Genomic DNA, 21,830 nt, shown 5'->3' with positions numbered 1-21,830 from the left:
TTGATATGAGGTGGAATGCAAGAATTTTGTTTTTTAATCTCTGGACGTCTCTAAGTGGGAAGATGTGGAAGTGGGGAGATGATACGGGCTTGTGCCATGATTGGTACTGTCAGAGCCTGTTACAAACTCTTTTCCCCCTGAATGAACCCTCCCCCATCAAGTATCCTCTAACATACTACTGTGCTCTGAGAGGACCCACTCATCTAGAGTGAAGTTGCCTTAAACACAGCCTCACACCAAGCTGAACCAGCCTCCCATAGATGCCTCAAATAAGAGTCCAAAGCCAGGGCTTAGAAGGGAGGAGGGCTGGGGCATCCATTGTCCCTGAACATCTGGAGTTCTTTCTGCTTGCTTTTTCCAACGTGGGGACTTTCTTGCTCCTCAGTCCTATTTCAGCAGGGCCCCGGGGTGCTCCGAGGTAGGTTCTACCACCCAGGGCTTGTCTACTTAAAAACACATGTACAGCCCAAGCAAGATGTGTTCTTCTCCCAAAAATGAAGGAAGAGCAATGTATGCAAGTGGCTTTGTTCCCTTCTGCTCATCTGAGACCATTCTGTTTGAAGAAAATGATACTGTTTGAGAAATTCATAGAGATGTTCACTTCCCCCCTTTATATTATTTTTCTGTTCAATCTCTAGACCAACTATGATCTTAAATTATCAGTATTTTTACAGCATTTCCCTCCCTCAGTACTTACACCTTTAAACTTTGGGTTATGGAAAATTTCAAGCCTATGCAAAAGGAGAGAGAGTATTATCTCCCATCTTCAATTTCCAAAACATGGCTGATTTTATTTATTTCATCTGTAGCCTCCCCCTCACTACCTGGATTATTTTGAAGCAAATTTCAAACACATCATTTAATTCCTTCAGTATTTTCAGCTTAGAGTCATTATCTTACAGAAGTTTTAAAACTAGAAATCTATAATTATGATACGACATTCCTTACATGTGTACTCTGTGCTGAGGGTTTTACATATTTAACACAATAGTCCTGAGAAGTAGACCATCATCATCGTTTTAAAGATGAAGATGCCAAGACTCAAAGAAGTTAAGTCACTTGCTCAAAGTTGCATGACTGGAAGTAGAAAGAGCTAGGATGTCACCCCCGTTTGATCTCTTTAGTCAGGGCTAACCCTTGGTACTAGTCAGAGGCTACTTACTAAATCATTATCATCATTATTTTAAGCAGACTTCATGCCCAGTGGGGAGCCCAATGTGGGCCTTGAACTCATGACCCAGAGATCAAGACCTGCGCTGAAATCAAGAGTTGGATGCTGAACCGACTGAGCACTCCAGGCGCCCCTACTTGCTAAATTATTTTGATGCTGGTGGCCCATGGGTCCTGATGGCCAGTGTGGAGTTGGGGTCTGACTTTGAAAGCATTAATACTATTAGTGGATGGAAGATAAAGGTGGTCTTGTCTCCGGCATGGAGATAGAACTGCTATGTAAAGACAGAACCAGAATGTGGATTCTCCACATTCCAATTCAGAATGAGTTTGTTTATAGAATCCTGAAGGTCAGAAGCTCTTGGGAGGTCAGCTCAGCCCCCTTCCTTAGGCATCCTAGAGACACAGGTGCTTGTCATTTTTAAAGGTCTGGATGGAGAGTCCATTAGAACACCTAACTTGGGAAGTTACCAACTTTAATAAAAGCTTCTGGAAAAATGCAGACTTCCCATCACTAAACACCCTTGCCCCCCCCCCACTTCCTTTTCCTCACTGTTACGATTTTGTCCGCTTTTGAGATGGTAGTCTCTTTTCTCCTCCCAAAATATCTCTGTAGCTAATCTCAATTCCATCCACTTTTCAAGGAAAAGGTACTCATTTTTTTCAAGGGTCACTTTCCCCCTCTATAGATAGCATTTTCTGGATGTCCTAAGGACTGCTTGCTTAAGTGGTGGGTGCAATGTCGGGGTGGCCAGACGTTCCTGGAAGCAGGCACAATGTGCTTTAGGCATTGAGAGGAAGCGAGGATTCCTATGAACCGATGTGGTGATTCCTACACTTATTAAATACTTACTAAGTGCCTATATTGTGTCAGAGGCTGTGACAGACTGCAGTTACAGCGGCAAGCAAGACAAATGTGGTCCTGTTTGTGAAGAGCTTATGGTTGAGTAGGGAAGATAATTAAACAAGAGCTTACAAATGTGATAAATGTTCATGGTAGAAAAAACATAGGGTTCAATGGGAGTTGATAAAAGAGGGTTCTAACCTGGCTTAGGGATTGTGGGAGGCCTCTTCATCCTGGGAAGGGATGTTGTTTAAATTGTCTCAGTTGTCCAGTCAAGGTGCCCCCACCTGAGCAAAGACGGGGTGGGGAGGGGTAGAGTGTGGAGGATCTATACTAGTTGAGTTAGAAAGAAAAATGAAGCACACCAGATGGATTCTGGAGATACTTGGGAGGTAAAATTGACCGGACTTTGTGATTGATTGACTGTGTTGGGGATGAAAGAAAGGGAAGACTTTCCTGAGGTGTCTGGTCCTAAATTGGAGGAAGGGGGGATTTAGATAAGTGTAGATAAGTGTGCACGTGCATGCCATCAGTCACAGCTGAGGGAAGGGTGATGAGCTTTGGTGGGGTCGGAGGGCAAGAGGGACTGACTTTTAGCAGAGGTTTATGAAGGGGAGTGTGGAGATAAGGTGGGAGAGGGAGTTGCAGCCAAGTATCTAAATTGCTTCCTCCTGAAATACACCCAGATTTACCCTCTGGTGGAGCTCTCAAGGGTAAGTGAGGCACAATTTCACCTCACAGAAACCCAGTTTTAAAGATGCCAACAAATAAGATTCCTGATTTGTTCCCTTAGGGGAGCTTAATTTTGTTGTGTAGTGTGTTATGTGGTGAAGAAAAAAGACTGAGATGACCATTTGTGTGTCCCTTACACATCAGCTCTCAGATTAATATGGGTGGAAAAAGGAAAACTGGCTCTTTTCTTTTTCTTCTCGAAAGAGTGTCTGTTAAGGCGTCATTGACTCCTTTCACCAGAGCCTCCACTCTGGGTTTTTTTTTTTTTTTTAATGTTTATTTATTTTGAGAAAGAGAGAGAGTGAGCATGTGAGCAGGGGAGGGGCAGAAAGAGAGGGAGAGAGAGAATCCTAAGCAGGCTCCACACTGCCAGTGTGGAGCCCAGTGCAGGGCTTGATCCCATGACACTGGGATCATGACGTGAGCCAATATCAAGAGTCAGATGCTTAACTAAGCCACTTAGGTTCCCCCCCACCCCCGCCAACTCTGGCTTCTTGAATTGAATTGAATCCTTCCAGAGCAGTGGTTTTCAGGGTGGTCTCTCCACCAGCATCACCTGCGAACTTGTTAGAGATGCAAATTCTTGAGCGCCACTCCAGACCTACTAAATCAGAGTCTCTGGAGGTAGCACTCCATAACCTGTATTTTAGCAGGCCTTCAGGTGCTTCTGATTCAGGTAAAAGTTTAAGAACCACTGAACAACTTGCTAATCCCTCCTAAATTACTCCCAGATTCTTCCTTTCATCCTTAAATCTCCTCCAGATACCTGTCATTCTCTGGGCCGTGGTGACAATCTTAGATGGATTTTAGTCAAATAATTGTGGGCTCCTTCTTGTATGGGAAGAAAAACAAACAGGTCCCCATGGTAGCTTCCTTTAGAGCATTACTGTGTGAACAGGTAACACCTCTCCTCCAGTGTTGGCAGGTGGGGTTTACCAAAGCTGCTTGGTGTAACAGGTGCATGCCCATCAAAAGATGATTTCCTGCCTTACATATTGGAAGCAGGGAGAAGAGAAATAATGTGAAAGCTATGATCAGTGGATCCAGAGGGCATGAGCTCTGAGCATTCTAGTTTCTGTGTCAGTAATACAGGATAGGCTAGGGTCTGCTGTGGTAACAACAACAAACAATCTCAGTGATGTGAAACAATTAAGGTTTATTTCTCGCTTGTGCTCCATGTCCGTCACAGGTCCCCTGAGGGATTCTGCTCTATCATCTTTACTGAGGGAAGCTCCATCTCTGTGCTTCCATGATTGGCAAAGGCAAGAAGAGGGGAACTTGGTGAATTGTGCACTGCTCTTTCACATTTCATTGGCTGAAGCAAGTCAAATGGCCACTTTAAGGAACCAAGAAAGTACATTTCTATCATGTACCTGGGAAGAGTATCAGAAATATTTCTTGGCCATCACTAATGACTACACTTAATGATCCACAGTTCAGATTTATTAAGGGAATCAGGACCTTTTGAGTCTGTCACTGACAAGCTTATTTTGCTGCATGATTAGAGGGTTTGATTTCTCATTTCACCTTTTCTGTTCTTTGTCAGAACCCCCAAGGCAGGTGGGTATCAGCCAACAGGTCCTACAGGCTTGTTCCCCAGGGGACACTTCTATACACCAAAGCCACCAGGCACATGGAAATCTCACTTGGAAGAGCTAATATGAGCTCAGGCTGCATTAATAAAAGTACAAGATGCAGAGGAAGGAAGACAATACTTCTGGTATACTATGGTGATTGTGGACTACTTCACTCATTCATTCCAAGTTTATGGAGCATCAAAGACATGCCAAGCCCCAAACATTTTGATCTGGGTACTAAATTTTAAGAGGGATGTTGAACAATTGAGATTGCCCTGGGGAAGGGGACCATTATGGTGAGGGGTCTGGAAACCCTGTCCTGTGACCTCTCATATTTAGTCTGCATGAGAGAAGATGAAGGAGGATGTACTATAAGTCTTCAAGAAGGGCTGGCACGCAGAAGTGAGGTCCATTTGTTGCACGGCTGCCGAGGCAGGCATCAGGTCAATGAGAAGAATTATAGGCGGGCAAATTTTAGCTCAGTTCATAATTTTCTAAGAAAGAGATTTTTCAACAGCCCTTGTTTCAGTATCTAGAGTTTCATCTTTAACTTTAAATGAGATAAGCTACCTCCTAGAATAAGACTTGACTTTTTCCATTAATAATAATATTGTTATTATTTTTACAACGAACACTTCGAGCCCTTATTATTTACTGCCAGGTACATTTCTAAGTACATTTCCCCAACAGCCCTTATTATTTATTGCTAGGTACATTTCTTTTTTTTTTTTTAATATATGAAATTTATTGTCAAATTGGTTTCCATACAACACCTAGTGCTCATCCCAAAAGATGCCCTCTTCAATACCCATCACCCACCCTCCCCTCCCTCTCACCCCCCATCAACTCTCAGTTTGTTCTCAGTTTGTTTTTTTTGGGGGGTATTGACCTATATATATTTTTTTTATTATTTTTTTCTTTGTTCATGAGTTTAATTTATTTATTTATTTTGTTAATATATGAAATTTATTGTCAAATTGTTTTCCATACAACACCCAGTGCTCATCCCAAAAGATGCCCTCTTCAATGCCCGTCACCTACCCTTCCCTCCCTCCACCCCCCCCTCCATCAACTCTCAGTTTGTTCTGTTTCTAAGAGTCTCTTATGCTTCAGTTTTTAAGAGTCTCTTATGCTTTGGCTCTCTCCCACTCTAACCTCTTTTTTTTTTTTTCCTACCCCTCCCCCATGGGTTTCTGTTAAGTTTCTCAGGATCCACATAAGAGTGAAACCATATGGTATCTGTCTTTCTCTGTATGGCTTATTTCACTTAACATAATACTCTCCATTTCCACCCACGTTGCTACAAAGGGCCATATTTCATTCTTTCTCATTGCCACATAGCACTCCATTGTGTATATAAACCACAATTTCTTTATCCATTCATCAGTTGATGGACATTTAGGCTCTTTTAATAATTTGGCTATTGTTGAGAGGGCTGCTATAAACATTGGGGTACAGGTGCCCCTATGCATCAGTACTCCTGTATCCCGTGGGTAAATTCCTAGCAGTGCTACTGCTGGGTCATAGGGTAGGTCTATTTTTAATTTTTTGAGGAACCTCCACACTTTTCCAGAGCAGCTGCATTGCCAGGTACATTTCTAAGTACATTTCCACAACAGTCTTATGAGGAAGATACCATTATAGTCATGGATACTGAGGCACAGAGAGGTTAAGAGTCTTGCCAAAAGTCACACAGCTAGTAAGTGGCAGTTAGGGTTTGAATCCAAATGGTTTGGCCCCAGATGCTGTGCCTCCAACCACTCCAATACTGCCTCTCATTTGAGTGGTTTTCAAGAGATAGTCCTCTTCCTTGGCTGTACTTAAGTGTTGGTGTGCCAAATAGGCTAGAGATTTTAATTGTATCTGCAGTAATGACATTTGATCTTATAACTTCATGCTTGCTTGAAAGACACCAGGTCTCCTTAGTAGTCTTTTCTCCAGAAAATGTTCTCAAGCCTTCCTACAGGGCCTCATTTCCAGTGATTGGAGCATTTGAGCTCCTCCTCTTCAGTCTCTTTTCCTGATTCTCTGTGGTTTTCTTGAATTGGAGCTTGTGGTTGGCCTTTGTGGCTTCACGGGACACAGGCGGGAGCCCTCCTAAAGAGATAGCCTTGGCACAAGGAACTTCTAGGCTGCGGTTCTGGTGGTTGGCGCTATGCACAGGAGCGTTTTCTCCTCAGAGCCGGGCTGTCCAGGAAGCCGCTGACAGCCGCCTCCGCAGCTCTTGGGGAAGAGGAGAGAAGCATTCCGGAGCCGTGACGCTGGCAGCTGACTGACAGCAGGCTGTGTACACTGATCCCCAGGCTCTGTCAAGCGTTTGATGTTGAGGTGGGGCCTAGTTGAGAGAGAGTATGTGCTCTGGAAGTTCAGAAGCCTGCTGCCACGCTCAGAAGCCAGCTGTAAGGCACCCAAAATCTCCCAGATTCCTTAACCCCAAGGGGACCCGTGCCTGGCCTGCTTCTCCTGACATCCTAGTGAGGTTAGCTTGTTCCTTCCATTGGAGTCTGAGCAGCCCCCGTTTTCTCATTGGATTGTTTGGAAAAGAAACCGTAAGTTGGAATTGCCTGGAATGTCATGAGTGGTGTTTGGAGGATACCACTCCAAAAGATATCTTGCTGAAGGTAAGAATTACCTTCAGCGGTTCATTTTGCAGTTGCAGGGCAAGACTCTTCAAGGCATGTGCAGACTGTGGGACTGGGGGTGGGCTATCTCCTGCTGCTAGGAGACGAGAGGCTGACTCCTGTTCCTCCTGCGGTTTCAAGTTGGTAAGAATTTGCAGTGAGAGATAAAGAGCACAGGATAAGGGTGGGGGCACACTACAACTCTGAGCTTGGAGGAGTCTGTCCTGTTGTTCATCTGCTGAGCCCCGGACTGTGTGGCTGATATAACCAGCACCTTGTCTCTCCAGAGTGGCAGTCTTGGGCTAGCTTTGCCTGTTGCATTTGGTTGCCATGGCAGCAGAAAAAAATGATGAAAAATGGAAACACCTGGCAAGCAGATGCAGAAACTTGACTGTTCAGTTTTCCTTCCTGGTCTAGGAGTCGGCATTTGTGACAGTCACAGGTAGGGGAAGAGGTGGTGATGGTGTTCTTAGTTCATTCAGACACCTGGTTTTTGACTTGGCTTTTGGTGTCGATGTTCCCAAGGGCATTAGCACCGGGGATGCAGTCATTACCAGGCAGCAATCACATCTCAGGCTCTGTCTGTGCGGGATGAAAATGCTGCAGTGGTGGCTTGGCTGTGTGTGGAGGGTAAGCTGCTGCTTGCAAACAGTCATTTTGTTTCTTCCCGCGAGTACCCTTCTTGTCCTCCTCTTCTATTTCCCGAGTCTGGAAAATGCCCAGATCTCCATTAGAAAGGGCTGTTTTCTAGTGAGGGTCGTGGCTGCCTGGTAAACCAAGAGAAGCTGATATAGGCTAGAGGAGGGCTTATAAGTGTCTTGGGTTAGAATTTTAGTATCTCTGAAATAGCAAAGCAAAAGTGAAGGGAACAGTAGAGGTCAAGGTCTGATTCTTTCCCAGCACAGATAGAAGCATGGAGCCTGGACAGTAGACAGCCCAAGAAACTGGTCCAAGGTCACACGGCTGAGCAGGACTCAGGCTGAGTTCAGAACAGTGTTTGGGTTTGGGGATGGGGAGGGGAGCCCATGAGGCTCACTAGGTTATTTTCATGCCAGGTGAGGGGTGCTCTTTGGGCTGGTTTCCAGCTCCTGAGGTGGGGTGGGATGAGGGTGTGTTCCAGAGGGGAGTTGCGGGGAGGGGAAAGAACACAGAAAGCCATAGTTGAGTAACAAGGCCACAGTTGCTGAATGAAAACCCGTGTCAGACAGCCTCCCCCAGGGTGTTGGGAGTATACAGTGAGCGTTGGCGGTCTGTGTGTGTCTCTTTCTCTGAGAAGAGGGGGTGTGGAGGTGTCTGCCTGCTTGGGACAAGAACTTTCTTTTATTACTGCTTTTCATTGTGCATTGCTTTCCCCAAACCCCTTAGGTGGTGGGTGTGAGCACTTTAAAAAATTTGCTGGTTGTTAGTGAGTATGCCTCTTCTCATACACCCTGCTGTCATAGCATTAATTTTAGCTGAGCTCTCTGTGTGGAATACTTGAGGACAGAACATGAATTTGGGGACCTATTTTCCCCCCAAAGAATTGATGGGATACAAGTGACATCTAATAACATCTTCTCAATAAAGGATTCCCAATTCCCAATAGCTTTCTAACCTCCTGGGGAAAGAATAGGAGCCCAGTTCCCTACAGGTTTATTGTACTTTAAAGGAGCCCCACGTGGATAAGGTGCTCATAGAGGTGTTTATAGGAAATGATTGTTTAGAAGTTAATTGTTTGGCACTTTGAATTTTCTGGAGAGAAGTGCCTTGGAAATAAAAATAGAATGTACCTGAGATTTAAATTCTGGCGTGTCCACTGGTAAAGCCATGACGGTGCTTTTCATTTAGTGCTGCGTTCATAATTTTTAAGATGTTCTTTCACTCCACACAACCACCTTGTGAGATGAGAGTAGTTTTCACCCTATTTTGTAAAAATGGAAACTGAGGCCCAGAGAAATGATGTGACTTGTGGAGGAGTGACTAAGCTGCGGAGCTTTGTTGAGACCCAATTATTCCGGGCTCCTGGGCTTTCCACCACTCCAGGATCCTCTTAGTTTGGGGATTGGTCCTTGGGGCTGAGAAGAGCAAAAGCCTGCTTCTGTCAGACCCTGGGACTTGCCATGGGATGGTGTCTCTTGTGAAGACCAGGTTTTGGAGTCCAGCTTCTGTCTTGGGCAAGTTATTAATCTGTCTTAGCCTCAGTTTACCTCACCTGCAAAATGGAGATGGTAAAACTGGCTTTTCAGGGTTAAGTGCAATAATGTAGTCTAACTGCCTGGCACACAGTAGGTGGTGGGCAAGTACAGCTCCGTCCCTCTGCTTGCTTGACTTTGTGTACTCACATTAAGGGTTGGTGATTCTTGGCTTGGTGACATACTTATTATGACAGCAATAGGGTAGAAAAGGGTCTTGCTGTGATCCCACTTCAGCTTGCTCCTATTCGTAATGTTAACCAAGAGGCAGCCAAGGATCCCACTAACCAAACTCACCTAAATTCAGACCCAACAGAAAAACAAATTCTGAATTCATAACCTCCCTCTTACTACATCTGTCAGTGTTCTATGCATTTACTCCTGGATGTGCAGGTAGCAGAAGCAGTTCCTTTTATAAAGGGGGAAATTGAGGGACATAGAAAGTGATTTCCTGTCCAGGCTCACTTGACACATCCTTGAGGAAGTTTGGAGTAGAATGAAGTCACTTTCCTACTGGCTTTCTCCAGACTGATTTTTGTCTAGTCCTAACTTCTTTTTTTGTTCATTTCAGCTGAGAGGCAGTTAAGACTCTAGCTCACTGTTTTGAACTTCAGCCCACACCCCTCCAGCAAAATAATCAGCATTCATGTAGCCCAAGCCAAGGAAAGAGATGCCTTTGTTCAGATCGTTCCACTGTACTTTGGGAATCCAGATAGTACAGAAACCTGGCAAACAGGCTTTTAAGTTAATAGATTTTATTTAATGACACCAAGAGTCTGTCTTCCCATAGCGTGTGCAGGTTTTTTGGTCTCCTCTCTTGGGATCTGTGTGACTCATGTGCCCGAGGGCATGCTGTTAACTGAACCACCTTTCACAGCGGCTCAGCTCAGGGGCACAGGCACTTCTCTGGGGGAGGGGACGGTTCTTGAGTGAAACCTGTCAGGAGATACCTCAGTCTGAGGAACTGAGGACAAGTCAGTGTCTGCCCCACCAGGCTTTTAAGTGGGGAACACACCTATAAGGTGATTCTTTTAGTATCTCTCTTCAGGAGGCTATACACATAACACTATTTATATTCCCACTTCTCAAAACAGTGTGGTAAACAACCTCCAGAACTTTCCATCAGAGCCAGCTTTTCAGCCAAGTCAGAAAATTGTTTTTGAGACTTTTTTAAAAAGTCTATTTATTTTTAGAGGGGGTGGGGAGCAGGGGCAGAGAGAGAAGGAGAGAGAGAATCCCAAACAGGCTCTGTGCTGCCAGTGCAGAGCCTGATGCAGGGCTCAAACTCATGAACTGTGAGGTCATTACCTAAGCTGAAACCAAGTGTCAGACTAAGCCACCCAGGCACCCCAAGAGTTTTTTATATCCTTGTTTTTGGGTACCAAATGGTGTCCCAAGCATGACCACCACCTGTTTTTGTTTTCTTTTTTTTCTTTTTAACTAGTTGTAATTCCAGATAACATCTAATTATTTCCAAAAGTCATATTCACCCTTGGAGGAGACCTGGGAGATCATTACCGACACTGAGGAGATTCAGAGGAACATCCTCTAAAGGCAGATCTTGCCACTTGACTGAGTGAGTAGCTGTGGGCACCTTGTTCTTTCAGAGAGCAAGGTCAGGGACTGCCAGCTAGAGATGGAGACTGTTGCTCCAGCTGGGAGCTGTCCCTGCCCATGGAGAGCCCTGATGAAGACACTGTTTATAGAGACAACATGGTTCCCTCTCTGGGGCAGATTTAGTTTGGGCTATTTCTCCTAATAAGCCAGCTTTCTCTGAGTGTGGCTGAGTAGAGGTCTCTATAGAATGAGGAATGGAATTGTCTTCATGGTTTTCCTCCTCCTCCTCTTGTACTCTGCCCCCCCCCGCCCCCCCCCCACTGTGGTCCACTGTCCCTCACTAATGTTCAGTGTTGGGACCACAGCCAGTCCTTCTCCAGCTGAAATCTGTTCATAATTGGCTTCCTAGGTGGTGATTGTAACCCTTTCCTCATCCACCCAAGTCTGTAGGACAGCACTGTTGTCTGGAGGAGCTTCCTGGCCAGCCAGCATCCCCGAATGGGATTGGGGACATGAGACTAGAAAGCAGGAGGTGATTAGAGTCAGAGCTCAAGATTGTACAGAAGTTGTGCAAATGGCTGTCCATCCTGGATTTTCTGGACCAGTCACACATCCAGATAGTCTTTCCTTTGTCTCACAGAGGAGGAGCATATGACTCTTGATCTCGGGGTTGTGAGTTCAAGCCTTATGTTGGGCATAGAGTTTATTTAAAAAGAAATAAAAATAAAGAAAAAATAAAATGATGTGGATGTTTTTAAAATAATGGAGAAAATGTTTACATTATGTTTTAAAAATCAAAATGCGAAATCATAAACACAGTGTGATCACAGTTATATAAAAAGAAAAAAACACTCTTCTCTCCCCTACCCCCCAAAACCCAGACGTATAAAAAAGAATGGAAGTATATATACCAAGTGTTAAAAATGGTTTTCCTTTGGGTAGCTAGACTATGGTAATTTTTTTTTCTTTTTGTTTAGCTTTTTTCTTATATTTCCCAAATATTCTATAATAATCCTCTATCAGTATTTTAAGTGGGAGCAAATTAAACTTGATAAAATCTCAAACAAATATTGTCGGACTTTGTGTCCTGAATTCTGGCTCCAAGATACAACTGCCATAACTGATGCAACCTGAGAAGTCATCTTTGTCTCAACCTCTGGACATCTGAAAGTCAGGCAAGACTAGGTTCCAGGCCGACGTTTTGGGCATAGTTCTGCCTGGAGGCAGGGACTGGACAAGGCAGCCTCTCAGGGCCCTTCTCACCCCCGGTTGGCGATTATCTTTTTGCTGCATGCAGCCTCTGCCAGCAGTGAGCTGAGTGCGGTGACATTCTCTGAGTGGGGAGCAGTAACAAAAGTCTGGCTGAGATGGAAGCCGGGGGCGGGGAATCTGGGGTGAGTGCCTGAGCGGATAAGGAGCCAGTGATCTTTCTGCCTGGTGGGACTTGCACCCCGAGCTGCCAAGCATCCGGCAGAGCTCAGCCCTTTGGAAAGCCAGTCCCACTGCAGTGGTCCTGCCGCTGGCACAGTGTGGAGAGCACGGTGGTTACGGCTACTTCTGTGAAGAAGTAGAGGTGCAGGGTTTCGGGGCTCTGTCTTGGGGCACGGGAAGGATCACTTATCCTTAGAGCAGTAATGGTTTTGAAGGAGGCAGCACATCTCCAAGGTGGAAACTAGGACTTTCCCTGGTGGCACCCGTGTAAAAGTGAGCCTGGTGAACGGACACCCAGAGGGCTGCTTCCTCACTGCGTCCTGTCTGGATCCTCCTTCCTCTCAGGCTCCTAGCCCCGGCCTTCAAGTCAGATTGTCTCCGCTCCTCAGGGAAGAGAGCCTCAGTTTACTGCAGCTGCCTGGGTCCTGTTGCCTGTAGAGAACCCAGCCACAGAACAATGAGACGTACGCTTTGAGGACGGCTTGCTGATCCTGGAGTTAGAGTTTGGGAAGCAGGCATCAAGGTGTTTGAGGATAGGCATTGAATTTGTTGCAGGCATTTGCTGCTACCCGGGCTTTGAAAGACTCTGGCAAATGCTGGGGATCTGTGGAGGCAGGTGAGAAGGGTTCTCTGTAGTGTCTCTTGAATGTCATATGGAGATGTTCCCAGAGATCTGGCTCTCCCAGGGCAGGTGGAGCTTCTCGATGGGAAGCATGGTGTCACTCGGTGCTGTTGGGGATGCACTGAGGGGGATCTTCATTGGGGACCCAGGCATGTCTCATTGCTTCCTGTTTCCAGGCATGGCACAAGGGGTTAATATCTCTGATGGTTCTATTTTGGGGTAAAAGAGTGTTCCTAGAATAGGACTCTTTGTTGAGTGATCTATTTTGGGAGGCAAGCCCCACTGGCGTTTATGTAAGTGATTTTCTGTATGTATCTAGGGGTGTGGATGTGTGCGCAAGTGATTTCTTGTTACTAATTATAAACAGCTTCTTTTGGGAGCCAGGGAAATGGAGGGGTGTGTGTGCGCATGTATGTAAGGAGTATGGGTTGTTTGTGTAAAAAGTGGTACAACTGTTGGTGCCCATGTGATGGGGCAGTTGCCACAGATAACCTGAGTAAGAGCGTAAATGTGGGGACCTTAGGACAGCAGGCAGGAATGATGGCCTTGGCCCCTTGGTGGGTTGTCAGGCCATGGAGGTGGACCATCTGTTATCCTCTAGACTCCCTGAAGCACATGGACATTGTGGTCTTCTGGATGCAGTCTAGACTCAGGTGGTCTCCAAAAGATCAGTCGTGGGTTGTCTGAGGCATACCAACCGGTTCTTGTCTGTGATAAATCTCAGATTCCACTTTCAGTGCAGCCTGGTACTTACTGGACTTTCCTGTGTTTTCCCACAGGCCACATCCACATATGTCGAAGCAAGAGAGAAACCAAAGACCGTCCAGCATGGTCAGTGAAACATCCACAGCTGGAACCACGTCGACCGTGGAGGCCAAACCTGGCCCCAAGGTGAGCTCCTGGCCACTCATTCCTTCCTTCCACCCTTTACTATTTTGCAGATGCCCACTGACTGTCACTATTATTTTGAGGGAGGCTTGTAAGCAGTATCCTCCCCAAATGACAGATCAGGAAATGGAAACCAGTTGGGGTTATGTCACTTGTCCAAGAAAACAGGTGATTGCTGGCAGAACCAGGATTGACACCTAGGTCCCCGTGTGCATTCTTCATTTTTCTGGCTTGTCTTGGGAGGGCCGTGCCTCTGTTCACAGGTGTGTTAGAGACTGCCTGGTGAGATTTGTGACAGGTGGTCCTGAGGAAAGGTGAGATGTGGGAGCATTGAGGAACAGGGAAGAGAACCGGCATTGCAGAGAAGGGGTGAGTGCTAAGGACTGAACCCAGATAGGAAGGGGTAGATGTCTGGAAATTGGCAAAATTTGTGACTGAAAAGTAGCTTTGCTCCAGAAAGACTAGGACATATTAGGACCAATAGCTGCTGGTGAAAGCTGATTGAAAAATCCCTTTAAATGTTTTTTTCTCTGTGAGCCGGATGGGAAGCTTGCTAGGTCTTGGATTTGCCTTTTAATTGAAATGCTGTGGCCATGTGCCCACCTATTCCAGTCTCTTTCGATCAAGGTGCTGCTGCTTGGAGTAAGGCAGAGGAGCCCGCAGCTCTCTTAACATGCAGGTGCTTTTTGTGACTCCATAATTTCCCCTGCTGCTAGAATTCAAGTCTGCTTTTTCCTAGATTATGAAGTCCAGCAATAAAGTCCACAGCTTTGGGAAGAGGGACCAGGCCATCCGGAGGAACCCCAATGTTCCGGTGGTGGTGAGGGGGTGGCTGCACAAGCAGGTGAGGAGACTGGGAAGGGAGAGTGAGGGAGGGGAATGACTCTTGCTGATTGTCTTCCTTATTCTGGCCCCTGGGAGCTGCAAATAGACTCCTAATAAGCTCTCTCTTCCTGAGTTCATCTGAGGCAGGTTTGTCTGCTCAGTGGTTACACCTTGCCTCCCCAAACCCACTTGACCACGTGGGCCCCCAGTGCTACTGGCTGCCCTGGGACCCAAGCACTAGTGTGGGTGGGTCACACAAATCTAGCCTTCCTGCCAATCCCCTGCCGGCACTTGCCTTTGTTATCATTTGGCCGAAAAACCCCATCTTTTCCTCTCCCCTAGTCTAGCACACATATCTAGCTCCCCTAGCCCCTCAGATTCCAAATCAGCCAAATCCAGCTCATTGCCTCCTCACCCCAAAACAGACACATCTCTCACCTGTCCTATTATTGCCCTCAGTCTCTCACGTATCATACCATCCGAAAAACACACATCAAACACCAAGGGCAATGATGTGGATTTTTACTAAAGGCTCTACAAGAAGACAGAGGAGGGCATTATGTTGCACGTCACAGAAGAAATCCCTAGAAGTCCCCTTGAAATCTATCTCTCTCAGTCTCCCCTTGGTAACTCCCATAGCTCTCCAGCCTCCTCTGTCAGACACTGTGCTGACACCTCTCTCAATGGTACCCTTTTCCCTCATGGCTGTGTCTCTTTCCTTGCCTCTCTGCCCGTCTCTTTTACCTGAGTAACCTGGCTTTCCCATCTGCATCCTCATCCCCATTAAACAAAAGCATGCTCCTTTGAAATGTGGAGGGAGAGGGAAAGGGCTATAAGTAATTCTTCTCCCCAGCCCCCACTGTGGCTGTGCTGGAACTCTAACAGCGACCTGTGTGGAGTACTATGGACACACAGCACAGAGAATGTAGCTCTCTTTGGGGGGAGTCCTGAAAGGCTTCCCAGAGGAGGTGACATTTGCACTAGGTGTGGAAGGATGGAGAGGAGTTTTCCAAATAAAGCAAGATCTTAGAGATAATGTGGTTAGTGCAGAAGATATAACCAAGAAATGTATGAATTCAGCAAGTTAAATTTGTTTTTAGCACTTTAGTAAGTAGAGAATGAACAAACTTCATCTTGTGCTTAGGTTTAGAAACTGTAATAACTTTGTTATTTTTTTTAAATTTAAACTTGTTGAAAACTTTTGCAGAAGGAAAACAGTTTTAACAGCTAAAAGCAAGTTCTGGAATTTTCCTAGATTTGGAAGAAAACGGACCTTGCAACACTACTGTTTTCCTGCTCTGGCCTAGTTTTCTTAGAATTTTCACAATCACCTAAAATATTTTTAATAAATGTATTTTTATTTTATTTTAAAGTTTATTTTGAGAGAGAGAGAGGGCATGAGAATGTGTATGAGTAGGGGCGGGGCAGAGAGGGAGACAAAATCCCAAGAGAATCTCTGTGCTATCAGTGCAGATCCTGATACAGGGCTCAAACCCATGAACTGTGAGATCATGACCTGAGCCGAAACCAAGAGTCAGATGCTTAACCAACTGAGCCACCCAGGCGCCCCTTGATTTAGATTTTAGATGAGTAAAAATAGATTCACAGTATGAGACAATTAGATAGCAAGATAATCCAAGTCTTTTTACACTGAGTGGAAGGCAAATCCATGACAAAATCAGTCCCTTATGATCGAGAATTGAACTCCCATCAAATGAGAACTTTACCTCAATGATTAATTAGCTAACTTAAATTCCTTTGTTCCATACTATGTAAATAAATTTTCTCATCAGCATAAATATTTTTACAGAATAGCACCCAAGTAAATAAATAGCTTCCTTTTTGTTAAAAGCTGATTTCTTTTGTTTTTTAATTATTATTATTTAAAAAAAAATTTTTTTTAACGTTTATTTATTTTTGAGACAGAGAGAGACAGAGCATGAACGGGGGAGGGTCAGAGAGAGAGGGAGACACAGAATCTGAAACAGGCTCCGGGCTCTGAGCTGTCAGCACAGAGCCCGACGCGGGGCCCGAACCCACGGACCGCGAGATCATGACCTGAGTCGAAGTCGGACGCTTAACCGACTGAGCCACCCAGGCACCCCTAATTATTATTATTTTTAATGTTTATTTGCTTTTGAGAGAGAGAGAGAGAGAGACAAAGTGCGAGTGGGAGAGGGGCAGAGAGTGGAGACAGAGAATCCGAAGCAGCTCTAGGCTCTGAGCTGTCAGCACAAAGCCTGGCACGGGGACTCGAACCCACGAACCTTGAGATCGTGACCTGAGCTGAAGTCAGACGCTTAATGGACTGAGCCACCCAGGCTCTCCAAAAGCTTATTTCTTTCATGGAAGAACTGTATTTTTGAATCCATATCTTCCTTTCTAAAAGAAGGATACTTACATTAATCTGTTTCCAGGACATACATAAAACTTCCTTGGGATAAACCATCATTGAATCTAAATTTTCATGTCCTATAAAAAAATGGCCATGCAATAAAAATTCATTAATTCATTAATTTATTGGATGAAAGAGTGGATATGGGTAAGTCTTGGTTGCAGCATCATGTCGTGCATGATTGGGAAGGGGGAATAGTGTGCTCACATATTGTCTGAGTAGTTTTCTTTGCTTTGCAGGACAGTTCTGGGATGAGGCTGTGGAAAAGGAGGTGGTTTGTGCTTGCCGATTATTGCTTGTTTTACTATAAAGGTGAGCTGCAGCTCAGGCCACCAAGGGCTCTTTGTGCTGGAGGGGGTGGTGAGGTGATAACAGGTGGTTATGTTCTCAAATCCAGTGAGTGGACCAGTGGCCTGAGCTAATTTAGAACCTATTTACTTGCCCAAGTGTTCACTTTTACATATGTGGGTGGTTGGTCACTTCATTTTATACCAGTCCCTGCACTGGTAGTGCCATTTGTTGAGTTAAAATAAGTAGGATCCAGTTTGTCTGCTACTTAGGGTCTCCAAGTCTGGAGTTGTCTTAGCTTCTACCCTTTTGAGGACATAGGTATACCTTTGACACAATCTGGAGAGGTGGGAAGTACAGATAAATCATTGTATTCTGTAACCTGCTGTCTGGATCTATCCCCTACTATATTTATGTTGGATGGACAGCTGGTGAGTTGAGTTGACCACATGAACATTTATGGAGCCCCAGCACATAGAGTTAGGGGCTGTGCAATAGTGAGAAAGAAGTAAGGCTCGAAACATGGAGGAAGAGAGAGTTTACTTTTAAGACAGACTAGTCTGTGTTAGGTGCTTTAGAAGGCATTCAGTGTGCTTAAGCAATTCAGGAGGAGCAAGAAATTCCATATTGGAGAATTTAAGGAGCGTTTTTAGAACAGATGGGATTTGAGTTGGGCTTGTAAAGATGGGTAGAGCTTTGCTTTTGCATATGGGGGAGATGGACATTTCAAGGAGAGGAGACAAGTTGAATAAAGTTCTAGAAGCAGAAGAAGGTGGAATGACAGACCTGTGAGGCCCGAGTGAATTTTGCATGCAGGACATACTAGGAAAGAAGGCTCAGGATGTGAGTAAGGACCAAAATGCAAGAGGGCTGTGACACCAGGCAGAGGAAGTTGGGTTTCATTTTGCATCCAGTGAGCAGGCAGCAAGTGCTTTTGAGTAGGAGAGTGACAGGACCAACTCTATCATTAGGAAGTTACCTCTATAATGAAGATGGTTTAGAAGAGGAAGAAAATAGATGTAGAAGGTAGGATGTTTTGCACGTGCTCTAACTTTGCCTGTGAGGTTTGCTCCTCACAGAAGGCCCTTCCCCGTCCTTTAAAACACTTTAAATGTTGCCTTCTGAAGACTTCTCCACTTCCCCAGACTGTGTGCCACTTCTGCCTCTGTGTTCCCACAGCATTTTGTAAACTGTTGTATTTCAGGAGTTAGCAGGTGGTGCTGAGCACGTTTACATGCCTGCCTCTGCCTCTGTCTGTTTCACCTGTGTCGTTCCAGCATTAGCACAAAGGTCTCCAGGGGGCACCTGAGTGGACAGTCAGTAATTGCAGTAGTCCTGGGAAGACATTTGGAGTCCTGAACTGGGGCAGTGGGATGGACCAACCCAAGGAAGGTGCCACAGCAGGCTATTCTGATGTGTTTTTTTCCATTCAAAGACAGCCGAGAAGAAGCTGTCCTTGGGAGCATCCCTCTGCCCAGCTATGTGATCTCGCCTGTGGCCCCTGAGGACCGTATAAGTCGCAAGTATTCCTTTAAGGTACTGCCCCTTCCCATCTAGTGCAGCAATTCCACCCTAAGAAACTTTGTGTTCCCAAAAATGGCTTCATAAAAGCAGTTGTTTTCTGTGGGGAGAAAGGAGAAGTTAAGAAGCTAGAGCACTTCAGGTGCATGTTAACAAAGTTATAAATTCTTTAAACAAGAATAGCATCACAAGTGCTTTCATTTGTATCTGAGCTTCTGAGTCCCCCACCCTTGCTCAAGTGTTCAGACCCCTCTTTTCCTCTCACTACTAGTCCTGTGATTGCATGTGGGTTCCTCCTCATGTGTTCTTATCACTGTAATTAGCCAGTCTAACTAGTATCCAGCCACTTAGTGCAAGTGATGGTCCCTCATAATGGACTTACGTCAATTATATTATGAAGACCTATATTCAGGGTCAGTGGCTCATGTTGAAGGGTTTTTGAGTTTGTCCACTTTATCTTGTTGAAAAGCAAGTAGAGTCAAATTTGGTTTATTTTCTGGATCCCGGAAAAATCCCTCTGGATCCCAAGGGAAATCCCTTCAACAATAGAACCCCCTTTCTACTTTGTCACCATGCCATGTGGAGTGAGTGCGGCCATGATAATTGATGGCAGTCCTTTACACCCTCTAGCATCTTCAGAGCCAGGTGTGGAGGCTCCAGGAAGGTGGTGGTCAGGCCCAAATTTGGGGAATCCTGAGGCCATCTCCTTTAGCGACCTCCACACATTCCTTCACTGATGCTGTTTCTTGGGTCCTCCAGGGATGGTGAGGATGGGGGAGTGTTGAAGTTATACTTTACTGACAGCTGAGTGGAAGTCTCAGCACTGAAGCAGCAGCCTTTGGTGCTAGTAGCCACGGGGAACGCCCTCTCACACTGCTCAGGATGCAGGGCAATGATGAGCCTTTCAAGTGGGGTAGCGGCTCCTGCCCCCACTACTTATGTAGCTTAGCTATTCCCATGTTGAAGGTATAAGATGAGTACTAGATGGTGGGTACTAAAGCAGAGGTTGAACAGAGGTCAAGTTTGCCAGCCAGAGATAGTTGAAGGATCATGGAAAAGCACATGATAACACAGCCACTGTTCTCTGTAAGGGTTAAAGAAAGCGTTGGTATATGGTGTCTATGGTATCACTGGAAGGTGATAATCTGCATCAGTGTCTTGACTGGGAGTCCATTGTGGGGGTGGTGGTTGGAAAATCAGTCTCATCTTTTACCTGTCTTTTCCGGGCTGATGCTTCAGCTTTGTCCATTGCCAGGTTTGAGCTGTCCCTCTCTTTCCCTTGACTGTCACTATCCCTGATGACTCCAGAGTTGCTGTGGGTTGAAGCTCATTTAATGTTGTGGAGAGCCAATGGGTGAGGCCAGTATTATTAGCTTCATTTTATAGCTTAGGAACATGAGAATTAGAGTGCTTAAGAAACTTGCTCAAAGTCACAAAGCTGGGAGATGATGGTGACAGAACTTGAACATGAACTCTATTCTCTTTCAATTGCATTGTAAAGGGAGGGAGGACAATTTCTTTTTCTTTCTCTCTGCTTTTCTTCCACGTCTGATTTTGGTCACCTCCTGCACACACATTGCAGGAGGTGGAAGGTGATTTGAACTAATGTTCATTGTTGTCATTTTAGGAATACTCTTCTCTTTAATAGTTCAGAAGCCTCTCCTGCTGATGACTGGCTTTGAAAACATTGTGTTCGGTGGGTTTCAGACTGGTCCTTTGCAGCCTAAAAGCCTTCCTCAGAAAGCCTTCCTTTCTGGGGTTCAGTGTTTTTGCTACTAGGCCAACAGTAAGGGTAATGTATGTAATTTTTTAGGACAGCTTTTGAAATATGGTCAAAGTAACTGATTGTAACTATATATATTTCATCTTAACACTTCACTGGGAGGTGTGAAAACAGATTTAGAAAAACATCCTTAATGTGTCATAGATTCTTCTCTTTTTGAAAAAAAATTTTTCTTAGAAAGACTTCACCAAGAGTGTTCCCTAAATCTTTTGTCTCAGAGATAGAAGGCATGCGTGTGTTTGGTCGGGGGTGGGGTGGGATTTCCCTGTTGTGGGGATCCTCGGGGTCTGAGAGCAGAGAAAAGCTACTGCAGACAGGTCTAGTGGTTTTCAGCTGGTTCTTCACAGAGGGTTGTGGTTTCCTTCGTGCGAAAGAGTTCCCTTTCCTTTGGGTTGAAGCATTGTTCTTTTAGGGGCCAGAAAGTGGACCCCTTGGGCAGTACAGCATCCATGTTACTGGGCATACTGAAGAATGCATAGTGTTTTGTGCTCTGGGCCTTACACCTGTCTCTGATGTGAGTTCTTTCCAGATCTGAAATTCTCTGACTGTTGCTAGGGCACCTTGCTTGAGATTGTTGAGAGTATCTGTAATGGTAGATAGGCACCGCCAGAAAGGTTATATGGACCTTTCCTTGTCTTTCTTTTTCGACTGTGCCTGCAGCCTGGCAGCCCCTGTGCATTACCAGGAAGGCTGGTGCTAGATGGACACAGGCCTTTTATGCTCTGTTAGCTCACCTGGGGCTCCTCCCCAAACAGCTCCTATTGGATGTACAGCCACCCTTCACCTCCTGGTCACCTCTGAGCAGGCTTGCCCCTCGGATCAGGATCTGGAGCAAAAAACATCCCTGTGCAGCCAAGGGTCCAAGGATTTTCAATGGGGAGAAAAGCCTTTATTACTCCCTTTGAGCCATTCTTCCTCCCTCAAGACCAAGGTTTCCTGACTTGAGCTCTACAGACCCCCAAGGGTCAATGGATAAATCACATCTTTTTTTTTAACCTACAATGTTTTCTTTGATTAAGAAAGCAGGCAACAACAGGTATCCATAGCATCTGTGCCTTGGTCACCCTAGTAACCAGAGAGATCTTCATATCACATTACGACTGTTGTAAATATCTTGAAATGGCATTATGCTCATTGCCACTTTGAAATGACAATAATTATTACTACATTTCTTATATAATGAATTATTAAAGAAGCACCTATATCACTATACCACATTTAAGAAAATTTTGGTAACTGTATTTCAGTATAGCATATTTATTTTATATGAATACTTAGAAACATTCTGAGAAGGGTTCTTAGGATTTATGAAACTGTCCAAAGGGTTCATGCCCCCCAAAAGATTAAGACCCCTGCTTTAGATTCTGGCTAAAGGCCAGCCAAGATGTGGTTTTTCACTTATTTA

At 45.2% G+C, this 21,830-nt stretch overlaps 1 protein-coding gene across 5 annotated transcripts in view; it reads left to right on the top strand.

Annotated features, from left to right (window-relative positions):
• Positions 1–21,830, top strand: part of PLEKHA7 (pleckstrin homology domain containing A7) — a 221,421-nt gene that overhangs the window by 129,920 nt on the left and 69,671 nt on the right. For all 5 annotated transcript variants that reach the window (XM_030332040.1, XM_030332044.1, XM_030332041.1 and 2 more), the window contains 4 exons: positions 13,505–13,616; positions 14,353–14,457; positions 17,073–17,145; positions 18,557–18,657. In XM_030332040.1, the coding sequence (XP_030187900.1) occupies positions 13,505–13,616; positions 14,353–14,457; positions 17,073–17,145; positions 18,557–18,657 (391 nt within the window). The remainder of the gene's footprint in view (positions 1–13,504; positions 13,617–14,352; positions 14,458–17,072; positions 17,146–18,556; positions 18,658–21,830) is intronic.

The sequence above is a fragment of the Lynx canadensis genome, chromosome D1, assembly GCF_007474595.2.
Source record: "Lynx canadensis isolate LIC74 chromosome D1, mLynCan4.pri.v2, whole genome shotgun sequence".
NCBI classification, from domain to species: Eukaryota; Metazoa; Chordata; class Mammalia; order Carnivora; family Felidae; genus Lynx; species Lynx canadensis.
This window is presented reverse-complemented; position numbering and strand designations above follow the sequence as displayed.